The sequence below is a fragment of the Rhinoderma darwinii genome, chromosome 1, assembly GCF_050947455.1.
Source record: "Rhinoderma darwinii isolate aRhiDar2 chromosome 1, aRhiDar2.hap1, whole genome shotgun sequence".
Lineage (NCBI taxonomy): Eukaryota > Metazoa > Chordata > Amphibia > Anura > Rhinodermatidae > Rhinoderma > Rhinoderma darwinii.
In genome coordinates, this window is record NC_134687.1 from 97440296 (window position 1) to 97459545 (window position 19250).

The 19250-nt window shown below is 41.4% G+C and overlaps 2 protein-coding genes across 3 annotated transcripts in view; one reads left to right on the forward strand and one right to left on the reverse strand.

The window, feature by feature from the left end:
• The window catches only part of AGA (aspartylglucosaminidase), a 30631-nt gene extending 24849 nt beyond the window's left edge, over positions 1-5782 (forward strand). The window contains exon 9 of the mRNA XM_075860227.1: positions 5421-5782. Within this exon, the coding sequence (XP_075716342.1) occupies positions 5421-5521 (101 nt within the window). The 3' untranslated portion in view covers positions 5522-5782. The remainder of the gene's footprint in view (positions 1-5420) is intronic.
• A 10641-nt stretch (positions 5783-16423) lies between these two features.
• NEIL3 (nei like DNA glycosylase 3) overlaps positions 16424-19250 on the reverse strand; it is a 53250-nt gene continuing 50423 nt past the window's right edge. For both annotated transcript variants that reach the window (XM_075860229.1, XM_075860228.1), the window contains exon 10: positions 16424-17400. In XM_075860229.1, coding sequence (XP_075716344.1) covers positions 17242-17400 — 159 coding nt within the window. In that variant the 3' untranslated portion in view covers positions 16424-17241. The remainder of the gene's footprint in view (positions 17401-19250) is intronic.

Consider the following 19250-nt stretch of genomic DNA (forward strand, 5'->3'; position numbering starts at 1 on the left):
GGAAGAAACAAATGACACTGCTAGAATATTGCTGGTGATTTAGCAGAAAAAAACTTTGCTGGAGTTCTTCTTTAAGTATTGTTTTATTACTAGCTGCTACTGTGTATTAAGTATATTTCTTGTGTTATGAGAAGAATGAATTATGTAAATTCCGAGATTCAGCATGATTTTCTAGGTATTTGTAGGTCATGTGTTACAAGTACACATTTCCTTTATTAAAATAAGATTACGAATATTTGGATTCTGGAAAATATTAAAGGTAATCGCTGCAGATCCTCACTGAAGCATAAGTCATTTCAATGTGAGGTGTCCTGGATTATGAGACTTAATGCCTTACAACCTCATGGCTTATACATTATGTTATTTTGCATTTTTTGTAAATTGTTTAACTCCTTAACGCCGAAGGACGGATATATCCGTCCTCAGCAGCTGCTAGTTCGCGCAGGAGGACGGATATATCCGTCCTGTGATCGCGCGGGTACTGACAGCGTACCCATGCGATCAGCGGCAGGAGCACGGCTGTTATACACAGCCCGGCTGCTGCTGCAACTGCCGGAATCGAAGCACGCTCCGATTCCGGCAGTTTAACCCATTAAATGCCGCTGTCAATAGTGACAGCGGCATCTAATGTGTTTGACAGAGGGAGGGAGCTCCCTCTGTTACCCGATCGGCGCCCCCGCAAACAAATCGGGGGTCGCCGTCGGGTTTCCATGACAGCCGGGGGTCTAACACAGACCCCTAGGTGTGCCTTCAGCATCTGCATGTTAGGCGATGCCGGAGGCATGACCTAATAGGTTGCCTGTCAGTTTTACACTGACAGGCAATAATGCTTCGGTATACTAAGTATACCAAAGCATTATATATGCGATCAACAGATCGCATAGTGAAGTGTCCTGATGGGACTTAAAAAAAAAAATGACAATCAGTTAAATAAAGTTTGTGGAAAAAATAAAATTACAGTCAAAGTCAAATAAAACTACTTTTTTGGCCCAAAAAGTGGTTTTATTTAGTAAAAGTGTCAAAACAAATCACACATACACATATATGGTATCCCCGCGATCGTAACAACTTGACCAATAAAATAAACACATTTAATTAAACTGCCGGATGAACGGCGTCCAAAGAAAACGAAAAAAACAACGGCAAAATTCTCTCTTTTCTCCCATTCCCATCATAAAAAATAAAATAAAAGTTAATCTATAAGTCCTATCTACCCCAAAATAGTACTAATGAAAACTACACATTGTCCCGCAAAAATCAAGCCCACATACGGCCACGTCGACGGAAAAATAAAAACGTTACGGCTCTTGGAACGCGGCGATGCAAAAACAAGTAATTTTTTTCTAAAAGGCTTTTTATTGTGCAAACGTAGAAAAAACATATAAAACCTTTACATATTTGGTATCCCCGTAATCGTGCCGACCCATAGAATAAAGTTAACATGTTATTTACGCTGCATAGTAAACGGCGTAAATTTATAACGTGAAAATTAATGCTGGAATAGCTGCTTATTTTCAATTCTCTCCTAAAATAAAGTTAATAAAACTTAATCAATATATTATAAGCATCTAAAAATGGTACAATTACAAAATACAACTCGTCCCGCAAAAAACAAGCCCTCATACGGCTATGTCGACGGAATAAAAAAAAAGTTACGACTCTTGGAATGCGAGCGTGAAAAAACAAGAAATAATCCTTTGTCATTAACGTGCAAAATGGCCCGGTCATTAAGGGGTTAAGTCCAGACATTAGCATTATCCTGACATGTTGTTAGTAATACAAACAGAAGGTTAGATCTATAAAAATAAAAAAAATCATTCCTAGGCGTAGTGGGGCAGCACCTGTAAAAGTGCATGTTAAAGCGACTATCTTGTTGGACAGTCACTTTAGATATGTCAATGCTTAATGGATATATTCAGCCCTGATATTCTTTCATCCATATATCGCTATAAGCTGCCAGTGCGATCCTATCAATAGTCATGGCGACAGATGACTTTGAGCTTACTTCTTCTCTGCATTGGTAATGTGGGAGAAGCCATGATTGATCTGAGACCTGGTCTGTGGCTAAATCATATTTGTCATCATATGGGGGAGGGGGATAAAATAGATGTTTAGTCTGGGGTCAGGACTGTGGCTTTAGGACATGAGGTTATTACCACAATAATTTTTATCAATCATTATTGTCACAGTTCTAGGGTGAAACAAACATGCTGTACCCATTGTGTTCATTGGGAAATAGTCGGTCCCGTTCACAACGTTGACATCTGGGTGATGTGGTAAAATGATATATCTGCCAAAACACCGTTGCGCTTCACTTACACTTGTGTATTAATGGTTTGGTGAGGACCATAGAACTCCTCAACTGTCTTCAGCAAGATACTGACAATCACACAGATCGTGCCTGCAAGGTGTAAATGAAATACGTTTTAAAGAAGCCTTTGCCATGTATTTCTTTGTCCAATTCACTTTTGTCATCATGCTTGAAATGCCTACATTTTCTATAAAGATTTAAAAAAAAAAAAAGCCTCATGTAAATATCACTTTGTTTTGACTAGCAAATTCTTACAATTCTATTCAGTCAATTCTATTATAGTTCCCATTACGTTGTCACCCAGCTGCTGTAAACTACTGAATGGCACATCTACAGACATCCCCAAGTCCTGTATTGCTGCATAGCTAGGCATGTTTGTCATACAAGAAAACTATTAAAGCTAAATGACATGCTGAGGAAGCTGTAATGGTGATGATATTGGCTGTCATTCATCCTTTTTTTTTCCAGGAACTGATATAATTAAAGAGTTGTATCAGATTAGAAGAAAATGTCTCCCTTTTTTTTCTCCAAAAACAAATGGCTCTTTTGTCCATGGGCCATCCCTGAAATTGCAGCTCAGTTGTATTCAAGGAAAGCCTTTTTTTCTGATTTCGTACAACCCTGTTAATAAATATAAATAATGGAAAATTAAATTCTTAATGACCCCACGAAAGAAAACAATGAGCTGGCAAATAAAATCCTGTGATCACAGCAGCACGGGCAATGATTCAAGCAGGCAACCTTTGCAGTATGGAAGGGTGGCAAGTGTAATGTGAGCTAGCCAGAAGGAGAGGTCTGTAGCACAAATTGCTGAGCTTTAAAGGGAAAGGTTTCACACGGGTACTGTACACCAGGATCTAAGAGCAGTGTGAAGTTAAATGTAACCAATTTTTCCTCTTGAAGCACAACCCCTGTACAGTTCAGTTTTCTTCCGATCCACTAAGACTTCATCATGCCCACCTTTTTTTTTTCTGATTTCAAAATGGTCATATTTACATGTAAGTGCAGGAACAAGCACTAAGCCACGATAATTGAAAAAAAGAAAAATGGTGTCATACGAAAAACAGATTAATGCAAGTCTCACAGAGCATTAGGAAAGGGTCAAGAAAACCGGTATACACACAGCAGCGATATGCAGCACAGTTTAATTTCACATCTATCATCTAAAAATATAAACGTGCGTGGATGAATGTCAAAAGGAGCGAACCTGGTAAAACTCAGCAGGTCCAAACCTGCTCATTCAATGGCAGAGTCTTATGTGAAGCGCCATAAAGCGTCCAGACTTTATCGAACTTTTAGGGGCGCCTACAAAGCAGGTACACAATCTTTACAAATGGCATGTCGTCTACCAACTTGTCCCAGAAGCAAATAGTCGGGGTGGAGTGGGCCATCCATCCAAGGGCAACGGCTTTACGAGCCATGAATAAGCACTGTTTGTTAAATATTTGTCAATGATGGCATCATTAGTCTTCTAGGTGGCTAAACAGACATAGCTTGGGGTCCAGGGAAAGGGGAGCACCTATCGCACTGGCGAGGACACCTACAATGTCCCTCTAAAAGACTGCTCATGGGAGGGTCCAAATAGGATGCCAGAACTAAGCTCTCTCAGACACATCTATGGCATCAGGAGGATGGGGGGGGGGTAAGATACGCAAGGCGAGTTATATAAAGCTGTGTCAGTTTATTGGTGGCCACAGGGGAGACCGATTAAGGAGAAGCAAGCGTATAACGCCATTCGTCATCCGTAAAGGAGGGAATACGTTGTGTCCAATTCACACGTGCTGCTGGAAAGCGCAGTTTTATGAAATTATACAGTAGATATTACTTCACCCTCCGCCTTGAGTATAAAAGCAGAGGACAACCTGCAAAATCAGTCTTGGGAAATCCTGAAAATTCACCCCGCATGGCGTGCTTAAGCTGGAGAAAGCTGTAAAAACTGTATAAAAGACATTTTGCATCTGTTCAAATGTTATCCAGGAATGCCTAGCTACCAATTGGGAAATACACATAATCCTTTTATTGCACCAGAAACCATTTATTCGAGACAGTTTTTAAATTATTATTATTTTTTTACATGTAACCACACCTGGCATAGTTTAATCTGAAACATTCACGTGTGATAAATATACAAAAATAGAAGAAATTGGTAAGGGGCAACTACTTTTTTACAGCACTGTACAGTTGTACCCATAGGCTATAATCGCATCCGTTTAACGTATAAGTCATGCAATGCTCATGTAGTAGGTGTAGACGATGCCACTGTTAGGCATACGTCACAGCCTCCATTTAATATCCACATCCGTTTAATGTATACGAGAAGGCCAGTACCACTGAGTAATTGAAACATGAATGACAATTATTCAGCATTGGTTACTACAAAGCTATAAATCCATGTACTCGTTGCCTTCTCCAGTGTCCTAATGGCACCTGCAGCTCCGGCAGTATAAAGGTGCTGACGTCTGCTTTAACTGATTGCCGTGACCAAAAGATGAATTCAACTGTTCTTTTTGAGAATACAAGTCCCGTTCACTGAAGAGCTCTGTTTAACAAGTTCCCTTCAAATCTTTAGCAATCCCTACTACAAATTGCCCAGTGTAATGATGGAACGTGGCGTTTAAATCTAGCTTTGTTTTGCATCAATATATATAGAAAGGCCTGGAACTTCAAAGCAATCAGAGATCAGTCATTGTGCAGGATGTCTCATTAGTGCGGTTTAGTTTTGCAGAGAGTACAATTTACCGATCAATAAGATTTATTAGCTCAGACTGCTTATTTCATACTTTGATCTTTTACTTCCCACAGATTTGTGTATGCGAGATTAGACTCGGAGAAGCTCGTTACTCTTTAATCATTAAGATACTGCACTTTTTTTTTTTTTTTTTTTTTTAGTTAAGGGAATAGTTTTTGAGTTATATTTTAATGTCATTCAGTATGTTCAGTAGGTCATTTCATAGAACAACAAGTAATTTGTTTTACACGTGAAGCAAATTTTGGTGACCGTTTTCTATAATTTTTCAATGTTCTGGAGATTTCATTTATGCCTTATATTTAAAAAGATTTGGGTTCTAAAATGTAATAGATTAACACTTACATTTCTCTATCTTTATAGGTGCTGCCTGCAGTAAAGCACCAGGCTTCACTCAGTTTCACTACACCGTATTTAAACCTGGTCAGTCTCAGCCTCTGGAAGAGATGGTGGACTGTCTATAGCTGAACTTGGGACTGGTTACTGCGACGCACATGCTATCCCTTTAATACAGGTCACTGTTGCAGCAATATGACGTTCTATAGCGGTTTCCTGTGTTCTGTGCGCATTACAAGAAAAAGAAACAAAGATATATATTTTGTCAGGATCTGTATATATGGGGGATTGTGGTTGGTAATGAAAATGTTGATCCCGTTCAGGTTTAAAAAGTCTACGCTTGGCTTTATTGCAGTCCAAAAATAAACAAGTGCTTATCCAGTATACAAGACTTGCAGTATATACATATTAAAAAAAATAATAATTCTTGTTCGTTACCTTGGGGGACACAGACCGTAGGTATATGCTGTTGCTACTAGGAGGCTTGACACTATGAAATACAACTGATGACTCCTACAGGATATACCATTCCCACAGACACTGAGCTATTTAGTCTTAGCTTTGTGTCCGTAGGAGGCAGATACTTCTGCTGATAACAGCAGAGTCTCTATCGAGAATTTTACTTTATTCTTTTCATCATGAAGAACTAGGGTCACACTGTGTTCCTATTTAGGGGGCGCACAGTGTCATATGCAAATGCACTGTTGTCCAATCTGCCTTTGAAGACAAGCGGGACAAGAGCGTCAGCTTCTCTGTCACCCACCAGCCTAAGGAGCACCTCTCCCACCACCGTCCTTTTGGTAGAGGCGGTAACGCTGAGCGGGTGCTCCTGCTGGTCAGTACATCTGGGAGATGGAGAGTTGGATGAGTGTTATTAACCCCCCAAACCGGGCCACACTGGAGGTCCGCTGGACCAGCCTATTCCCTGGGGTTTTTCCTTTAGCCCTCTCTGCGCCCGCTGACACTTTTGGCCGAAGCCATTTTGCGCTCCACTGCACAGGCGGGCACTGGGACCTTCTTTATAGTATGCACCAATTGCGTTCTAGCATGCTTTTTTTTTTTTTTTGCCCCCTATCTCTCACGGGGAATCATGTCTCTCTGGATTGGCCAGTCTACTCACATGACCGCCAGCTGCCAATAGTGGTGCTCCGTGGGCAGGGCTTCAGCGTTCCCCTCTTCTCTCCTCCATTTGGACGGACCTGCTGGGGACACAGGACATTCTGGACGGAGCTGCTGCTTGTCTCAGGAGGATTTCTGACATCTTGGAAGTGGGTAGGATAAGCCTTTGCTTCTTCTATTCCCCTAAAGGTGCCCTAGTCTACAGGCACGGAGTTTACTAAGGGAAAATACTCTTTTCTTACTGTGCTAGTTTTCAGTTAGTACGCTTTTCTAGCAGTGAAGCAGCCATTACTTCCTGAATAAGAGCACTCCTTGCTACGCAGTTTGAGTAATTGTCTCCTGTTTCTTCCTTCTCACTGCTTCAGTGTGAAGTTATGTAACCCTCTCTACTGCCATGGCTGACCCTAAAGAGGAACCCTCACACCAGACAAACTTTGCCATTTATTATGCCTGCTCTATGTGCAATACTAAATTTCCATTTGGTCAGTCTACTTCCTTATGTGATGCATGTCGGCCTCTTAGCCAAATGTTGCAGCCTCTGCCAACCCAAGTGTTAAGTGTTGCTCACCCCTAATATGATGGGTGTGGATCCGGAATGGGCTAACTCCCTTTTTCAGATGGTTGATAACCTGGGGAAAATGACTCAGTCCATTCTGGGTGGCATATCTGCCCATCCGCCGGACTCTTATGCCCATCCTCTTATGGACTCCCCATCCATGTCTTTTCCTCGTGGCAGGCCCCGCGAGTGGATCAGAACTTCTTACTTGCCTTCATTTTCACTGTCCTCTTCTGTTTAGTCTCCCCCATGTGGGCAAGGTGTTTCTGGTCCTGAGGCCAAGTATGGTGCATCCTCACCTCCTATAGATGTTTTGTCTGATGGTGAATTATATGATTCAGATTTTAATTCAGTTGGTAAGGGTTCTACCTCCTCTTCCCACCTCAGTGGAGTTGCTAATTAAATCTGTCCGTGACGCAATTCAGGTCACTGATTCTGCACCTTTCACTGACTCAATTTCTTTTCTTCAGCCCCAACGTTCTCAGGTGTTTTTTTCCAGCCCATTTAGAACGAGAGGGTATTGTCTTTAAGGAGTGGAAGCACCCAGGACAAGAAGTTTTCCCATTTTAGCCATACAGATGTTTTCTACCCCTTTCAAGAGGGCAATTCTTCGGCTTGTGTGCAGAATCCGGCAGTACATCGTCCGGTTTCTCGCCTAGCCAAGGCCACTACCTTGCCGATAGCACGTTCCACTTCCTTCAAGGATCCCCTGGATCGCCTCGTAGACACCTTTGCTAAACCCACTTTTGAGGCCTTCCGGCTATGCCCTTTGCCCCATTTTTGCATCTGTCTGGGTTAGCAGAGCTGTCACTGAATAGGCTCACAAACTCGCTATGCGCAGGACCACCTGGCTCAAAGCTTAATCTGCTGATTCAGCCTCCAAATGCTCCCTGACTGCTCTACCTTTTTCAGGGTCTTGTCTCTTTGGGCCTAAATTGGATAAGATGATCTCGGAAGCCACAGGTGGCAAAAGCACCAACCTTCCTCAGAATAGACCTAAGCACACTACCCTAGCCAAAAATGCAGGTCTGCGTTTGTTTCTTTTGTGGTTTCCCCAACACCACTTTCTCCAGGCTGCAGGATCAGAAGGCCAAACCTTCCTTCAAGTTCCGACCCTCCTGGCATCCCCGACATTCACCTACAAAGGTTGGAACCGGCAAGGCCATTTCTGGCTGAAGATGTGCCCCCACTTCACTTGCCTCAGGTGTGAGTTTGCTTCTGCACTTCAAATACGTCTGTCTCTCACATTTCAGACGCCTGGGTTTAAGAGGTAGTATCTTTAGAATACAAGATCGAATTTGCCAGCCTGCCTTCAGAGTGTTTCTTTCAGTCCACTGTTCCACAGTCCCCATCCAGGACGGCACCCTTTTTGCAGGCAATCAACTCTGCTTCTTCAGGGGGTCATCATTCTGGTTTCACAACACGAATTGACATGCTGCAGAATTTTGTAGAGATCAATTTCTACACGTCTTTGCTGTTTTTTTCTGCAGCTTGTGGATGAGATTTATTTAAATCTTATTCAGTTTGCTGCTACTGTAAATTCTCTGGAATTTCCACAGTACTTACAGTACGTGTGGCTTTATCCTTACAAAGTATTGTTCTATCAGACCTTACCGCATAGATCTACACTGACTACCTGCCCAATATTGTGTTGGTCCCCCTCATGCTGCCAAAGCACTCAAGTAATTGATTCCACAAGACCTCTGAAGGTGTCCTGTAGTATCGGACACCAAGAGATTAGCAGCAGATCCTGTTGAGTCCTGTAAATTGCAATGTGGAGCCTTCAGGATTGGACTTGTGCCGAAAAAAACATCCCATAGATGTCTATTGGGATTAAGATCTGGGGAAATTGGAGGCCATCAACACCTTGAACTCTGTTGCATTGCTTAAACTGTTTCTAAACAACTTTTGCAGTATGGCAAAGCACATTATCCTGTTTAACCCCTTCACGACCAGACTAATTTTTATTTTTCTGCTTTTGTTCCTCCCCGCCTTCAAAAGGTCATAACTTTTTTAAATTTTTTTGTTGACACAGTCATACGGAGCTTCATTTTTAGGGGACAAGTTGTACTTTCTAATGGTACTATTTAATATGTGTGATATGCTAGAAAGCTGGAAAAAAGAATTCAGAATGGGGTGGCATTGGAAAAAAAACAGTGGTTCCTCCATTTTTTCTTATTGGTTTCATTTTTACAGTGTTCACTATACGGTGAAAATTACAAATCTTTATTCTGCGGGTCAGTACGATCACGGTGATACCAAGCTTATACAGTTTGTTTTAGTACCATGAATTTTTTTTTAAATGTTTGAAAGAAACTAACATTTTTTTTCATCGCCTTATGGTGACCCTCCCATAACTTTTTTAGATTTCCGTGTACAGAGCTGTGTAAGGCGTCTTTTTGTACGTGGAAAGATGTCATTTTTCTTAATACCATTTGGAGAAATGTCGGGCATTTAGATCACTTTTTATAAAAAAATTTTGGCGAGAGTTGAAGTGGCAAAAAAAACTGTCATTTTGACCTTTTTTTCCCCGCTACGGCGTTCACCGTATTGGATACATTTTTTAATAGTTCAGGCATTTTGAGACGCGGGCATACCTAATGTTTGTTTATTTTTGTATTTGATCTAGGGAAAGGAGGGTGACTTTAATTTTTTTTTTTAAAACCTTTGATGCTCCTATACCCATTGGATGGGCATTCTAGGCAGGCTGTGATGCGCTGTGTGTTCTGACACCTTTCTATCAGCTAGCATTAATTTTTTAATCAATTTATGCTACAGTAGCTCTTCTGTGAGATTGGACCAGACAGGTTAGCCTTCATACTCCACACGGGCATCAATGAGTCTTGGGCATCCCTGTCGTCTGGTTCACCAGTTGTCCTTGCTTGGACCACTTTTGGTAGGTACTAACCACTGCATACTGGGGGTGTTACAAGACCTGTCGTTTGTAGATACTCTGACCCAGTGGTCTAGTCATCACATTTTTCCTGCTTCCAACACATCAACTTCAAGAACGGACTGTTTAATTGCTGCCTAATATCTCCCACCCTTTGACAGGCAGAATTGTAACGAGATAATAAATGGTATTCACTTCACCGGTCAGTGGTTTTCATGTTTTGGCTCATCAGTGTATATTATATCACAGCCATAAACAGCTATTACACCAATATGTGAATAGATCCTAAGGCTGGATTCACAGGAGCGTGTGCGTTTTGCGCACGCAAAAAACGCGGCGTTTTGCGTGCGCAAAAGGCACTTAACCGCTCCGTGTGTCAGCCCCGTATGATGCGCGGCTGCGTGATTTTCGCGCAGCCGCCATCATTATGACACTCCATTTGGATGTTTGTAAACAGAAAAGCACGTGGTGCTTTTCTGTTTTCATTCATAGTTTTACAGCTGTTGCTCTCGTGTTGCTCTCGGAAGTGCTCTCGTGTGGTGCGCGAGATTTTCACGCATCCATTGACTTCAATGGGTGCGTGATGCGCGAAATACGTGCAAAGAACGGACATGTCGTGAGTTTTTCCGCAGCGGACTCACGGTGCATAAAAATCACGCAACTGTCTGCACGGCCCCATAGACTAATATAGGTCCGTGCGACGCCTAAGGGTGTATTTACGCGGTGAAGTTTTGCCGCATTTTTGGTGGTGCGACCGAAAAACGCATCGGAAAAACCGCACTGTGTGAATACATCCTTATAGAAAAACTGGCCAACATTTATTCAATGTATTTATATACATTATAGGAAGTTGTTTTAGTTTTATGTAACTATCTTAATTTGTATTTTGGAAAGGTATGTAACTTTCTGCGGTTAAACTTACATTACGTTTGTGGTGCACTGGAGGAGTATACGGCAGGAAAATCTCTCTATATACTTACAGATTTTAAGAGGCAAACGTATGCTAAAAGGCTGTTATTTTTGGAATATGTTTTGTCAGGATCCTGCATCCCCAAGTGTATCAAAAACCTTAAATCAACTGTATAAAAATAAAAAAACATATTGCATGGTATTTATATTTAATTTTTTTGGGGCAGTCTGCTGTAATGTATGCAGCTGTATACACGTCCGTGATATGGCCGCATCTCCCGGACCGAACACACTGCAGGGAGCCGGGCTCCTAGTATTATACTAATCTATGACTCTAGGTATCACTGCCTCGCTGCAGGACAACTGTCTCGTACTGTAATCACGTTTTCAGTACGGGTCAGTAATTCCGTGGACAGGCAGTGACATCTAGCGTCCTGGATAAGTATGCTGCTAGGAGCCCGGCTCCCTGCACTGTTCGGACCGGGACATGCTGACCGTATATCACGGACCGAACACGGTCGTGTGCATAGGGCCTTAGGGTATGTTCACACGGCAGCCTCCGTTACGGCTAAAACTCCTGAATTACGTCCGTAAATAGGGTGTGTGAACCTAGCCTTAGACTACCGCTGTGGTGAAGCGACAACACAGTGTGAACCCGCAATTGAGGCTTAGATCTTGCTGGGCTGTGAAGAGGAGACCTGTATGGATAGTGTCATACAGAAAACATTACACCGCCCAGAGTGTAGATAAAACGTAACCTCCTATTTTGGCTATTAGAGCCAAGTTAGCATATGTATAAAAATGAACAGAACTTTTAAAATAATAAACGATTTTAAACAAATCACTATGGGTGGCGTGGCCTAGACGTGGATGGCAGAGGACACGTGACTGTAGAGCTCCTGACCGTTTGAAGCTTAAATTGGCATAAATAAGCCAAAAACATACCTGATCCGGTCGAAGTCGGTCCCCTGACTCTCCGGAACATCCAGAGGATACCAGGTCCAAATTTGGAGGAAGATCTGCGGAGGGTCGAGCAGTCCTGAGTGTCACTGCCTCTGAGTGTAATCTGCCTCCTGTGTGGCGGTTGGAGCTTAGCGGGGGTGCCGGTTTTGTCGGACGGAGCTGAGTGACAGCAGATGTGGAGGTGAGAGGATGGCAAGTTGGAATCACTGCCACAGATATCGGATAGAACGGAGATAATCCCTCACATAGACGCCAGTGTCCCCTCAAAGCCCGTTCGGAGATTTGTAAAGGCGGGACCCGCCGCCATTTTAGATATCTCCACGCAGCAATTAGTCACACTGGACTCAGCTGAGTACTCACCCCTGATATATTCACCCTGGAACTCTTCTGCACGACTACTGCAGACTCTAAACATAAAGGAAAAATAGATTAAGGGGAAAGGCACAGACAGAAAAAAATCCTCAGACTTGTTCTAAGGGGCTCAGGGTTCAGTCTTAAAGGGATACACACATTTTCTCTGCACATCTGGCAACAAGATGGGTGGCACGTCAAAGAGAAATCCGAAAACAAAACCGGCAAAGCTGACAGAATTTTTTACTAATTCTTCTTCGCAGCAAATGGAAGTCAATAGACAAATTTCTCTCCCTCCCTCCTCCCCCTCCCCCTCGTCCAGAGCTGAATCGATAGATAATGACATGAGTGATCGACTAGATGCGTTGCCTGTTACAGAGGATGTGATAAAAAAATTACTAAACTCACTACGAGACTCTTTACAATCGGATATGAGACAAGTTATTGGAGATTTAAAAGCAGATATCCTATCTATTGCATCACGCACGGAACATATTGAGCATAAAATGGAGGTCTTTGCAAAATCTCACAACTCGCTTATAGACGCCAACTCCCACTTGGAGGAAGAGGTGGGACGTCTATCCAATAAAGTTCTGGACTTGGAGGATAGGTCAAGGAGGAATAACGTACGGATTAAAGGCATCCCGGAATCCATCACGCCTGATCAGTTAAACCAATATCTTACAGACTTAAAGAGACTCTGTCACCACATTATAAGTGCCCTATCTCCTACATAAGGAGATGGGCGCTGTAATGTAGGTGACAGTAATGCTTTTTATTAAAAAAAACTATCTTTTTTTTTCACAACGTTAGGAGCGATTTTGGTTTATGCTAATGAGCTGTCTTAATGCCCAAGTGGGCGTACTTTTACTTTCGACCAAGTGGGCGTTGTACAGAGGAGTGCATGACGCTGACCAATCGGCATCATGCACTCCACTCCATTCATTTACACTGCACTAGCGATATAGTTATATCACTATGTGCAGCTACATACACAAACCCTAACATTACTACAGTGTCCTGATAATGAATACACATGACCATCCAGCCTGGACGTCACGTGTACTCAGAATCCTGACACTTCTGACTCTTTTTTTTTTTGTGAGATTCCGGCAAGTGAAACCAAATCTCGCGAGATTACGGAGCTAAACGAGATTTGGTTTCACTTGCCGGAATCTCACAAAAAAAAGAGTTGAATGCTCCCATACTGTGAGCGGAATTGCAGAAAATAATTTTAGGATCCAGGCAAAATAAATCCCCCGGGCCAGATGGTCTCCCTAACGAATATTTTAAAACTTTTGTAGACACGAAATTCCACACATGATAGATACCTTCAATGGAATAATGTCTCCTAATGGACCTCCCTCAGAAATGTTACAGGCCATTATTGTTACGCTTCCCAAGCCGGGAAAGACTCCGGATTCCCAAGCCAATTTCAGACCCATTTCTTTACTAAATAGTAACATTAAATTATTTTCTAAATTGCTAGCTTCCAGACTAAATGAATGCTTGCCTTCCTTGATAGCTTTAGATCAAGTTGGGTTAGTTAAAGGCAGGCAAGCTAGAGATGGAACCGGTCGATTTTTGGATTTGATTCAAGTAGCCTCTCAATCAGGGAATGCGACGATTTTTCTTTCCCTAGATGCTAAAAGAGCATTTGATAGGGTACATTGGGGTTTCATGGAAGCTGTCCTGGAAAAATTTGGGTTTGGCTCTTTTATAAAAACAGCCATTCTTTCTTTGTACACCTCCCCTTCAGCACGGGTTCTGTCCTCCGGGTTTGTGTCTAATAAAATTGAGATAACTAACGGCACTCGTCAAGGATGTCCGTTATCTCCTTTAATTTTTACTCTTTGCATGGAACCTTTTGCAGAACTGATTCGCACTACCCAGGAGATCTCAGGTATTAAAGTAGGCGCCATGGAGCACAAAATTGGACTCTCTATGCCGACGAAGTGATTATGAATTGTACTTTCCCCCTGACATCTCTGAAAGCAGTATTACAGGTTATATCCCAATATTCCAGAGTATCATACTATAAACTAAATATAGCTAAGTCGGTAATGTTACCAATTAACATTTCTAATCCCCCTGAGGGCAGACTTATCAAAACTTCAGTTCGCATGGGCAGTGGAAGGCATTCCTTATTTAGGTATAAAGTTATTTTCATGTCCTTCTCAAATAATTTCTGAAAATTATTCGGCTCTATTGCTGTCTATAGAGGAAGAATGCGACAGGTTAAATAAGTTCCAATTATCGTGGATAGCCAGGATAAACTTGGTTAAGATGCTCTTACTGCCTAAGATCTTATACTTATGTAGAACCATTCCATTTCTTATGCCTGTCTCTATCACTACACAATTCCAAAACGTTATGCTGAGATTTATTTGGAACCACAAACGAGCACGAGTAGCAAAGTCATTGTTGTATCGTAGGATTAAAGACAGAGGGTTGGGAGTGCCTGACATTGCTTCATATAACATGGCAGCAATAATGGACCAATTAAGGGAGATGTGGCATGCTTCTCCTAAGCACTTATGGGCTCAAATTGAAGACGTGATTGTCCCACATCATTCTCTCAAAACATTGATGATAATGTCATATATGGGAAGATCAGTTCCTCCTCTCCCCATACAATCTCTGAAAGACTCCATTCATGTATGGTCGCAATTTGTGTGTAAACAACAATGGGTGCAGGTCTCCTTACAGCAAATACCGGTGATTTTATATTCAGGATTTTATTCCTGCCACTCCAATGATAGAATGGGAATCAGCTGGGGTGAAGGTTCTTTCTGACTTTTATGATAAAGGGGTTTTTAGGACGTTTGCAGACTTTGCCGACTCATTTAACATCTCCTATAAAAAATTCTTTCAATACCTCCAAATTCGGCATTTCTTACAGGGCTTAAAACTTCCTACTCAGCCGCTCCAACTATCCGCGTTTCATACGTTTTTGTTTCATTGGCAGGGCTTTCCGAAAGGCCTCACATTTAGTTATGATTTACTGTTACATAGGGCGAAATACAAAAGACCCTTATATGTTAAAATGGGAAGGTTAGTTGGGTACGTCATTTTCATCAGAGCAATGGATTAAAGCTGCTAATTGGATTTCCAAACATTCCAGATGCATAAATCATATTGAGCTAGTTAAGAAAATAAATTTAAGGTGGTACTTAACGCCTTCTAGATTTTCCCATTTTGGGGGGGCGGTAGTTCTAATATTTGCTGGAGAGGATGCGGGAGTAAGGGCTCCACATTACACATGTGGTGGACCTATCCAACTATTAGGTCTTTTTGGAAAGAGGTGTTCCAATGGTTCTCTGAGATCTCAGGTATACTCATCTCGTAGTCCCCAGAATTGGCTGTATTGGATATAGGCCTGGAAGATGTTCCACATTCGGTCCGCTTAATCTCTCACCACATTCGAATAGCCGCAAGAATGTCAATAGCTAAACTGTGGAAGTCTTCTGTCTCACCTTCCATGTTAGAGGTCATTAGAAGAGTAAACATGGACTGTAGTCATGAAACTTCCTTCTTCTACTACTTTAATGCACCCCATAATAAGGTGGTAGCGTGGGATTTATGGAAGGAGTCAAAATATTTTAAGTAAAGTCAAGAATATATATGAATAGTGTCACAGTATGTACAGGATTGTTTTCTGTTATGATGTTTCGGCCACTCTTTGCGACATCTCATGTTGAGAGCCCTGGGGTGGTGTCTGTTGGTTGTATTTACTTTCTGTAATGTGTTTGAAAAAAACGTAATAAAAACTCTAATGATTTAAAAAAAAAAAAAAAAAAAAAACACAAATCACTCTGTAATCAGCAGCAAAGCACCGATTAGTTAGGAGATATGGAATTAATAAACTGGTGACAGATCCTCTTTACGTATAGAATTTCAGTTGCACTCCTGATTTGTAACCATCACTGCTGTTCTGGAGTATCTCTCCATATATACTTAATTTAACACTAGAATCCCCCCCCCCCCTAGTCTTACTCATGTATCCCCAGGCTCCACTGAGCCCCTCCATGCCAGTAGTATACACATGTGCTAGCAAAAGAAATATAGCTTTTATTGTACAGTATTAAATAGAGAATAAAAGTACTGAATACACTTAAGAGCAAAGGAAGACATTAAAAGGCTATGTACACCTTTGACTATTTATTATTTTTTTTTTTTAAATATGTGTATCAGTGAATTTTGTGCAACTTTCTAAATACCTTTTATTAAAAATTATTTTTACTTTGAGATACAGCTGTTTTTTGTCCTGTATACAGAGGAGAGGTCTATATCAATATTGTAAGGATGCACTCCTAGTTTTTCGTGCTGTTCAGGTTCGGGTTAGAGTACTACTCACCAGGAGCGTCTGGAAGACGCCAGCATTACGCTCGTCCACATTATATGCAGCGATTGTGAGAAAGGCCTTGGTTGGGCCGAAACGTTGAAAAATTGTATATCGCTTGCTTCAAAAAATTTAATTCTATGTCACTCATTTTGGAATGAAAAATATTTTCATGAAAATAAAAAATTCAAGTGTTCCTGAAGTGCTTTTGATTCAGGTTTACATATATATATATATATATATATACACACACATACATATATACACATATACACAGAGGAGATGTATCGTGCTCTGAGACCTGAATACGTTAAGTTCATTGGCAGCCGGTCCTGCGTGTCTGACACGCAGGAGCCACCTGTTATCCATCACATCTAAGTTATGATCTTAGATATGATCGGTAACTACTCGATCCTGCGTGTCAGAGACATGCAGGACTCGCTAACACTGAACCGGTTAGTCCCGCTGACCTGACTGATACAGGTCACACAGCACGATACATCTGCTCTGTATACAGGATAAAAAGCAGCTGTATCTCAAAAAGTAAAAATAATTTTTAATAAAAAGTATTTAGAAAGTTGTACCAAACACAAATTGATTGAAATAGTTTATTTTTTTTTTTTAAATAAAAATATCTAAAAAGGCGTACATAGCCTTTTTTAAGTAATACGTCAAATGTAAATTTTGAGCTAAGACACTGAAGCACCTCAGACTGTTACTCAGTGGGTTTTGCCCATTCAAAGAAGCCACATTGCTTGTCTTTGCCAAAAGGGCACACATAAAAATGTTTGCCATTGTTCGGGCCAATCTTCAATACGGTCCTCATAATACATCGCTTCCCATGGTTGCAGAATGGAAAATGCAGATCAGCCCACTGAAACAAAAAGAAGCGGAATTATTTAGACAATATATTTAAACTAGTCGCTGCACAATTAAATGTTTCCATCACAATATTCCTTACACAGAAAGGTATCGTATCCTTATGTATCTGACTTGGTCTATAAGATCATACTCTAAAAAACAGAACTCATAATTTAAAGGGCCAGTTCCTAGATCTCAACTGTGGCGCATTGGGTCATATATGTAAAACAGAGATTTGCAAATACCATGCATAACCCATGCAATACCAGTGTTGTCATCGGGTTGCTACAGGTGAAGTCCTCCAGTAGTTCTTTACTCTAATGGACGAGCATGCTCAGTTTATCGCCACTGGCTGTGTATTCTGTCACTAGCTCTGACTGTGCAGAAAGATCACGCGTGCGCGGTTTCCCCCGTGCGCTTTGCACAGGTTTAGCATGCGCGGTGAAGAGCGATGTCTTCCTGGTTTCTCTTATTCAAGGCACTACATGCTGCTCGGCTGTGCTACTGCATCCAGGACAAGACAGGGAGGTGCCTGCAGCAGGGAGGAGATAAAAGGCACCGCAGCTTCTGGGATCTGTAGTTTCCCAGAAGTCATGTGGTCTAGGCAGCAAGACCGCCCAGTTTGCTGTGGGAAGAATGCTGGACAAAAGCAGTCCAAATTCCGAAAATGAAAGAAAAAAAAAATCGCCAAGTAAGTATATTTTGGCATGTGGTAATCTATTTTTATCCTATAGAAAGGTGCTGGGCTATTTAAAAAAAAGTTTCATTATAGGATAACCCCTTTAAAGGGTAGCTACACAGCATTATTTATTTATTTATTTATTTTTTAAACGCTCCGTTTTTGTGGCAGTTTTTTTTAACCAGAGCCATAAGTAGATTCAAAAGGAATTGAAAACAAAGAAAGGACTTAAATCTCCTTCTACCTGGATCCACTTCTGGTTTGGACTCAAAATACACTGCAGTGACGTTTGTTTGTTTTTTAAAATGTCTGGAATATCCTAAGAGGCCAAAACACGGTTTCTATATCTCAGAGATGGAGGTTGAATGCCCATGCACACCCAGTTCTCCAAAGGGAATCGGGCACTCCAGTTCTGTGGATTACTAAGGGGTTTTTATACAACCGGTTTTCTTCCTTTATCTTGTCACTAAAGCACAGGAAAAATAAGTTACTTAAACTTTCTCTACCTTTTCTCAATATGAGTACACCAAATTCATTTTCTAGACTGCATGAAACTTTTTTTTTCTTTTAAGGGTATATTCACACGGTGCAGTGAAATTGAGGAATATTGATGTAATTTAACTGCACCATGTGAATAAGCCCCTAAATTCATTAATGTTGAAAAAAAGTTTCAGATTATATAAAACAAAAGTGAATCATCATACAAGCCCAGAAGAGAATGTAAATCCCATATGTATATAGTAGTATCTGGAAAAGAAACAGAACCACAAGTTAGGGTATGTTCACACGGAGTGTTTTCAGACGTTTTTCGATCCGAAAATCGGCTGAAAAATCGGAAGCAGAACGCCTACAAACATCTGCTCATTGATTTCAATGGGAAAAATGGCGCTCTATTCCGACGGGGCATTTTTCAAAACGGCCGCGTAAAAAAACAGCCATGAAAAAGTGCATGTCACTTCTTGAGCTGTTTTTTTTAGGCTATAGAAAAACAGCTCCAAAAACGCAGCGAAAAACGCGACTGATTAAAGAAATGTCTGAAATGTCTGAAAATCTGGAGCGCAAAAGGCATTTGACAGCTCCGTGTGTCATCCGTGTATGATGCGCGGCTGCGTGATTTTCGCGCAGCCGCCTTCATAGAGATGAGGCTAGTCGACGCCCGTCACTGTCCAAGGTGCTGGAAGAGC